General features: G+C 34.7%; 1 protein-coding gene across 2 annotated transcripts in view; it reads left to right on the top strand.

The window, feature by feature from the left end:
* LOC106464120 (outer dense fiber protein 2-like) overlaps positions 1 to 8,852 on the top strand; it is a 98,296-nt gene that overhangs the window by 21,347 nt on the left and 68,097 nt on the right. For both annotated transcript variants that reach the window (XR_002611642.1, XM_013924233.2), the window contains exon 5: positions 3,799 to 3,986. Coding sequence is in view for 1 of the 2 variants with exons in the window: in XM_013924233.2 (XP_013779687.2) it covers positions 3,799 to 3,986 (188 nt within the window). In the remaining variant the exon portion in view is untranslated. The remainder of the gene's footprint in view (positions 1 to 3,798; positions 3,987 to 8,852) is intronic.

Genomic DNA, 8,852 nt, shown 5'->3' with positions numbered 1-8,852 from the left:
ATCAACAGTATCAATTCCCTTTACAATCTTAAACACCTCAATCAGACCCCCCCCCCCCAACTCTTCTTTTTTCAAAAGAAAACAATTTGAGAGATTTCAGTCATTCCTCATATGATAACCCTTCCATCCCAGGCACCATTCCAGTAACCCATCTCTGCACCCTTTCCAACAATTCAATGTCTTTCCTAAGGTAAGGAGCCCAAGTCTGAACACAATATTCAAAATGTGGTCTAACCAGTGATCTGTACAGTGAAATTTTAACCTCTTTAGACTTGTATTCAATATTTCTGTAGATACAACCTAAAATCCTATTTGCCCTATCATTAGCAACAGCACACTACTTGGATGGCTTTAGAGACTGATTGACTATTACACCAAAATCCCTTTCCTTCATAACACTGTTAAGGTTATTCCCATCCAAATTATACTTATAATTCAAATTATGATAACCCACATGCATTATCTTGCATTTATTATAATTAAAACCTATCTGCCATTTTTTTTTACCAACTCACTAAATGATCTAAATCCTTTTGTAAATCAGCAGCATCCTCTTCACAGCTAGCCACACCCAAGACATTAGTATCATATGCAAATTTAAGTAATTTATTGACTATCCCTTCATCTATACCATTGATGTAAATCAAAAAGAGTAAAGGTCCTAAGACTGAACCTTGAGGTACCCCACTTGTGACATTAATCCAGTTTGACTGAACTCCACTTGTAACAACCCTCTGCTTTCTTCCATCCAGCCACTCTTCTATCCAATTTGCTAACTTATCCCACACACCTATAGAACTAATTTTTTGTACAAGCCTTTTATGTGGCACCTTGTTAAATGCTTTCTGAAATTCCAGATACACCAAATCTATACCCTTACCCTCATCTACATAAGCAGTAACCTTTTCAAAGAATGTCAAAAGATTTGTAAGGTAAGATTTTTCGTTAGTGAAACCATGTTGACTATCCAATAAAATTCCAAACTTTGTTAAATGAGTTTGCAAAACATCTTTTAACAGACTTTCCAAAACTTTTCCCATAACTGACATAAGACTAATGGGTCTATAATTACCGGGACTATTTTTATTACCTCCCTTGAAAAGAGGAGTTACATTATTAGCTAATTTCCAATCCTCTGGTACCTGCCCAATATTCAAGGACTGACAAAAAATATTAGTAAGTGGCTCACATATCCAATCTTTACCCTTCTTCAAAATCCTTGGAGAAATATTATCTGGCCCAGGAGCCTTTTCATTTCTTAAACTTCCCAATTTTTTCATAATCAGCTCAGAATTAATGCAGTCATTTTGTTTGATCTCATTTTCATTTATCAAATGTTCAAGATGTGGAATACTGCTTAAATCTTCATTTTGATTCATTGTATAACAAATTTTGCTTCTGTTTTGTTTGAAAATCAAAGAAATTAGCATGTATCATGGATTTATACTTATCTTGAAGTATACTTGTCAAGAAGTTGAATTTTATAATAATTTCTTTTAAGAGTTAACATGCGAGGCTTTGAAAATTTGGTCTGACTGGTAATTATTGGAAACTTGAAAAAATTAGTAATAGTAAGCGTTAGAGATTTAACAAAGCTTTTTTTTTTGGTTGATTTTTGAAGTCATTTTCTGTGGCTTAAGTTATGTGTGTATCAATGCTTTAATAGTTACATACCAAGAGAATCCTTTATGTAAGCAAAACTATTTTAGTCATATTCATCATCATCATCATCATAGACAGCAATACATCGATAATTCTACCGATGCTTAGCAGCCACACAATCATGAATTATTATTACAAGAAAATGGGGACAAAAGTGGGATCTAACACGCCATGAATACGGAAATGATGGAGCACATACAGGCGGGGGCACAGCATCTAAGCCATGCATACACAAGCACTCGGGACAAGTCCTCTGGGCGAGTCCAGCGACATCAGCGCGACAGCTTCCTTGCATATTTAGTCATATTGCCTTACTAAGATTAATGGGTTGTTTTTTGGAACTAGATGGATCTAAATTTTTACTTTCATTGGGTTTTCTATAAACTTATGTTCATGTGACTCATGAGTAATTTACTGTTAAACCTTGGATGTTAAGTAGTATACCATTAGATTTTGTGTTATTTTATAGCTCATCATGTGTATTATGTTTATAGTAATTTCTGTTTATTATTCAACAAGCATATAGTTTGTATATTATAAAATAATAATAATATAAATGCTTATCACAAGAGTGAAAAATAAAATGATGATTAATGAAAGATATGGATAGGTTTTGCCTGTAGATAAATTTGCTTTCACCCGTATCTCACAGTATAAAAATACTTTTTTTAGATATTAGCTGTTCATTTGGTATAATTACAGTTCTCTACAGTACAGTTGTAATGCAATAGTTGGGGTCCACAAAATGTGATTGCATTAAGTGTGGGGTTGCATTATTTTGGGGTACCCACAATTGGGCATTTTCTATATTCCTTGCATTGTTATTCAGTACATGAGGTGTTTTATTATTCATTTGAGAGCTTCAGATACCCAATTTATTGCCCAGTTCTTGTTACACATACCTTCAGCTACATCTTCTTTTTATCTTATACCCCAGCCATTTTAAGAACAAGAAAAACATAAACTATGGTATGTTAAAAGTATCACATGGTATTAATTACATTGTAGACATGGTTAAATGCAGTACAACATTTATTATTTTCCATAAACGAACATGTGGTGCATGAAAACAAAATTCTGAACATTGCTAAAATTTCATAGGCCTAACTTTAAAGAATAGAAATCAAGCACACAAAACTTACAGTCAGTAAAAAACACAAATTTACATTAAAAAAACTGTAATAAAGTGTTTCAAAAATCCATTTTATATTTTTTCAAAAAATCATCTGATGTTGATTGTCTCTTTCTGGACAATTTTTTAAAGAAAAATTGACAAAATCATTGAATTACACTACAAAATTTGGAGCCAAACATTGACCGTGGTATATTCTAATTCACATTATATCGGGGCATGCTTTAATGGGGTTCTACTGGATATTTATTCATAATTCTTTATTTTTACAGTATCAATATAGTCAGTTTAAGGGGAGTGCAAGCTAATGGCAGTGAACCTATAATACCATTGTGTATTTTTATGTCTAAGAGTAATTGTATTTGTAATGAATCCAGTTTGGTAATGAACATGTAGTTTAAATTGCCAGAAAACAAATGATATCACTGTTCTGGCAAATCTCTAATTTATTTAACTTATTGGTAGCATCTATCCATTTTTGTCATATTATTAAAGTATTGTTTTGAACTTTGAAAGTGACAGATCTTCAGGTTTTGAAAATCACGAATCACTTAAATACTCATTAGGTGTCTGCTTTTGTATAAAGTTCACATTTTTATAACAAAATCTACTGATTAAGTTTGCATATGCAAATTTTACTTTTTGTGTTCTTTTTCTTCATTTGTGCAAATAAAATATAGATTTAGACCAAAAATTTGTTTTTTCTTTTTGTTTCAGAACCTAATGTTTTAATATGTTTCACCAAAGTTTTAACAACCCCATATGGTTAAGAATAATGTGTTCATATCCCCATTGTGATGTCGTATTAGTCTGTTTCAAACAGTATGCACTATTCTATATTATAATTACTTAGAATTTAAGATTTTATATTTTTTAATACCTTTATTGAAGTGTATTTAAATAATTTATTTGGCTTATTTTCATCAACAGATTTCTGCTTTGTATATACTGATATGAATAAGTTAACATGTTATTTTACATCGTAACAATAAATACTTTCACAGAGTGAATTTGAACAAGCTCAGCTGATAGTCAAACAGCAACAAAATGAATTTGCAAAATTAAGATCCCTTCTTGGTCAGCAGGAAAGTCAACTAAAATTGTTTCAACAGGAGATAAATTTGTTGGAGAAACAGAGCATGGCAATGCAATCTTCTCTCATCTTACTTCAGTCACAAAGTGAAATTTTCAGGTTTGTTGAAAGCTGCAGGTTGTTAAATGATATTATAACATAACCATAAAATAGTTTTTAGTTTAACTTCATACATTTATATATATAGCATTTATAACTTTTCTCTAAGAATTTGATTAACTCTTTTAAACCTCACCATTGAGTTTTGGGCATGGTGACTTTTCTTCTATAATCTTACAAGCAATTGCAACAACAAAACATTTTACCACAGTTTCTCTTAATATGAGAAAATGTATATAATGAATATTATGTTAGTGTGTTTCACTTAGGTTTGGGAAGATAATTCCCAAATTAATGTGTTTTTTCTTAAAGTATCAGTAAATCTGAGTTAGGCCCAGAAGATTTCATTGAGAGACAGAAAAATTACACAGTTACATGTATGTTTTAAATATAGTCATTTTTGTTTAATCATGCTTACATATACAGATGTATCACAAAAAAAGGGCTATGGGCTATGAATCAGTAGTGTCAGTAATGACTATTTTCTAGGTGTCAAGTGTTGCTACTAGGACATAAGTACTGTAACTGTTAGTAAATTCAATATAAGCTATGCTGGAATTATACTATTTGCAGCAAGTTCAACTGGATATTTTCATAAAAGATCAACCTGATTTGATGTGATTTCCAATAGGTGCATTTTTTTTTTGCAAGAATCAAATTATAAAATGATATTAATAACTTGTAAAGTTTTATACTTTGGTTAGTATTTGATTGAAATTTGAGTATTAGAAAGCAGAAAAAAATCTGAGTCTATTAGTTAACCTCTCAACTTATAATCTATTCACTGCTAAAAAATAGTTTAGCATAAGTATCAGAATTTTTGATATCTTTCAGAAAATTACAGTTTGTAAGTAATTTTTTCAAAAATATTCTGTTGAGAAATGCTGCTCACCTCTCTGCACCACAAAGAGCTGTTATCTCGTGCACACTGCTGGGTAAATTCTTGTGCATGCCTCAAGCCTTGAGCAAAGCTCCCACCCCTTCAAGTGTCAATGTGTATTGTTCCAGCCTCCACTTATAGCCCTCAACCAATAAGAAAACAACACATCCTCCATGTGTAATGCTTCCATTTGAACATAGCCTCATTTTTTTTTCAGCATTGCTTGTCTTGAGACTTTTTTTTTTTTCATAAGATTTACCAGAATTTGTCTTATTATTTTAATCTATTATTTCTCTTTTTCATGTAGTCTTTCCTTCATTTTCTTGGTTATATGAAAGAACAATAATAAGTTTTAAGCTTATTAGCTAGAACTTTGATTCAAATTATCTTTACTTTGATTTTCCTTTAATTGACTTTGTACATTTGAAAGACATGTCCCACTGTTTGTTCTCGTTGTTAAATCCAACATATGGGTTTTGTTCAGTACTCTTCAAGGGTGTAATTAGGCCTATGCACTGTTGCCATACCTGGATCATTTTATTTCTAATAACAAAAATGGGCCACCACATCATCAATTTTGTGGTTTAATTGGATTATGCATTCATGTTCACACATATCTGATTTCTCCCGAGGTTGTTAACACATCTTCATAAAAGTCATCCAATACTGTAATGGCAGCTGGCAATGCCCTGATGGCCATTGATATTATTGCCATTGTACACCGTATGGTTGGTTCCATTCTAATCTAAGATCCAAGATTATCAGACTCCTGCTGCTGTTACTTTAGCTGAGCCTGTCCCATCTTGTGAGCATTTCCCCACTGTTGTTACCACACCTGCTTTTGCTTCTCTTTACCTCTTCCTGAATGTGAATGTGAATCAAGTAGTCCCACTTTATTCCTACACTGCTTGCATTCCACATGTATGTGTCCTTGGTTTTTATCATTCTTCAGTATTTATTTTACTGAATTTCAGGATCCATTGTTGTATCAGCCTCCTTCACTTGAAGATTTTCTTTCAGTGTAGGGATCTCCTTTTTCTTTCTCTCAATTTATTCATCTTCATTCCTTACTCAATTTCTTTGTTCATTTTCATGCTTCACCATCACAACCCTATCATCTTTAATGAGGAACTTGCACATATGTGTTTTTTTACCTTGCCCTTGATTTTCTTCTATTTTTGTCCCAGTTACCAAAGTTTTTTGTTTCTGGCATGTACTTTTGCCTCCCAAAATCTCTTCTCCAGGACCTCTGTCTTGCACTTTTTCTTTGTAATGTGGGTTGGGGGGGGGGGGGGGGGGGGATTTCTTATACATTGGCTTGTTGAGGTAATGCAATTCTTCAGAAGTCATCTTTACTCACTTTGGTTACTTGTCCTTGGAACTAGATGGCCCCAGCAGGTTTCTCATCATATTCAGTCTTTTGGGGTCACTCCCTCATCTGTTACTTGTCCTCTTGTTATCATTCTTGGTCTCCTCTTCTCTGAGGACTAGCCATCACAGGTTTTGGAGTCATCCTTTGTCCTAGTTCTGTGGGAGCTATGTTTTCCCACTTTGTCCTCTGGTGTTCTTTACTACAGCCTATGGAATTCCTCAAGTGCTTTCTCAAGAGATTTTCCTGTACTTCTACTCTCCTCACTTATTTCAAAAGCTATGGGAAAATTCTTCAACCCCACTCTAGAGTTTTACTCCTATCTTTTTGGTTGTTCCCATAAAGGTGGGAGGTTTTCAGCCAGATGTCAATCTGTTCCACTTGACTATACTTTGGCCTTTCCTCAGTTCATGATAGGCATTTTTTCATTCTATGGTTGATGATCCAGTTCAATGTCTCAGGCATTTCTTTGTATATCAAACTGTCTATCTGCCTTTTGCCTCCTTTGGTTTGACTGCAGTGGTCAGACATGTTATTCTCAGTCCTTCCCTTTGAATTGACTATGGCTCCATCTTTTTTCATTGGATGTTTGGCTTCTACTTGTTCCTTCTAACATGGCTTCCTCTGTTGTGTCCTTTCTTCTTCTTCGGGAGTCATTTCATTTGGTCAGCTGGCTCAGCTGTCCAGTTCAGTCTCAACCTGCACCATGTATCTCATTCGTGTGAAGATCTATTTCACTTTGCATATGGGGCAGGTTTAGCTTACCTCTTTGTGCACACAACATAAAGCTTTTGATACCAGGGCTCACATGTTTCCTTCATTTCCTATATGTGTCTCCTTCAGGTACTGTTTCTCTTCTCTTGAGTCTTTCATTCCTATTAGATGTGCTCATACAAGTCTCCTTCAATAGTTTCTAGTCTGTCAGTGCAGGTATTTCCAGGGATACACTGTCTTTTTTTCACAGTCTTGGTGGCTTACTCTATCCCACATGATCCTGAACTTCCTTTTTCCCCCACCTTACCCAGACTTGCGCTCCAGGGCTCAAAAATAATTCTATGGACTCCTACCACTTACATATATCTGTGGTGAACATAGCAAAGGTGGCAAATTGTGTTTGCTTTATGCTTGACAAAAATCAGTCCTACGACCACATCTTTCCACTGTCCCTGTTCTAGTTGGATGCTTTTCTGGATGACTGATCCATTTCCAGCATGTGGTTTCCAGGGATGAGGTTTTTTCTGTCTCTACATCTTGAAGCTGGTGGTTGCTCTATCTTGATCTTATGTCTCATCTGTCTGATAGTAACACAATCCATTCATACACCTCTGTTGTTTCTTCCATCTCCTGATAGGGAGGCACTCACACCCAAGACCTCTGTTTTTCTGATTCTGGACTTTTTTCTATTGTGTCCATGACCACCACCTTCAATTATCAGTCTATCATATCTCAGGAGCTCAGGCCCTGGTAGAAGATCGACTATATTGTTTAGACATGGACGTTTCCCACATAATGCTTTCAGGGAATTTTTTCTCACTATAGGTGTCCTATTGACACTGCCATACCACCTATCCTCCACTTCTTGCTTCCACTTATTTGATATCCATTCCTAGAATCTATATCTCTGGCTAGGGATGCTCTGATGAGCTTCAACCTTGTTTTATTTGCTCCAGACATATTTTTCTCTCTTCTTCCCTGCAGGATTTTTCACTTGTTTTTGTCTTGATCTTCTTCTCTACAGGGACAGGTTCATCTTCTTCCCTCACTGCCATAAAATTTAGGTGGCTTGGGAGAGTGGTTGTAAGTTTTCACCATTCATATTCCCTTCCCTTTCTTCCCTGTATGGCCATTTCAACCCAGATCTTCTCCTTTGTTCTGCATTGTTTATTCATTATTATTTCACTTACACTGCTCCTTTCTTTGGCATTTGCTAACATCTTTTATACACCCCATCCAGTTAGTTTTTCCTTTTATGGGTGATAACCATTTTCTAATTTTTATTGTCTCCTCCCATATTTGTCATCTCCCAGCTTCTCTTGCCTCTAACCATCAGTATCCCAGTATAAGATCTTGCAGGCAGAGATATGGATGACCCTGACTCATTAGTGTTTCATTACATATATCACAGGGAGGTTTCACTTACCCTGACTTTTGTATCTTTCCATTTGCTATTCTTCACTCTTCACAGTAGTTCTGATGGTGAGTTTACTTTTCTTTTTTTCCAGATTTCACAACCACCTTTTTCAAAATATATTTCCATCTATATTATGGAGATGATGGAACTCACTGAGTTTCTAGTCTTGCCTTACAGGGAATACTTACACAAGTACTTGTCCAAGTGTGGATAAACTAGCCATTAAACACAATATTCCTGTCAACGTCAAATTCTCTCAAAAACCTGGTCCTAAATTAAAATCATTACTAAAAAAAAATTATTTAGAATCACACAATACCAGCGTCATTTACAAAATAACTGCCCAGAATTCTCCATCGGAGAAACAGGAAGAAAATTGGAAACCAGATTCACAGAACACAATAAAAACCGTCCCATGTTTTCCACCATTGGAACTCAAAAAGCCATAGTATATTTATTAAAAATTTTAAACAAAGAACCAAACAC

This window comes from Limulus polyphemus, unplaced genomic scaffold, assembly GCF_000517525.1.
Source record: "Limulus polyphemus unplaced genomic scaffold, Limulus_polyphemus-2.1.2 Scaffold1564, whole genome shotgun sequence".
NCBI classification, from domain to species: Eukaryota; Metazoa; Arthropoda; class Merostomata; order Xiphosura; family Limulidae; genus Limulus; species Limulus polyphemus.
The sequence above is the reverse complement of the archived record's forward strand: the minus strand, read 5'-3'. Positions and strand labels throughout refer to the sequence as shown.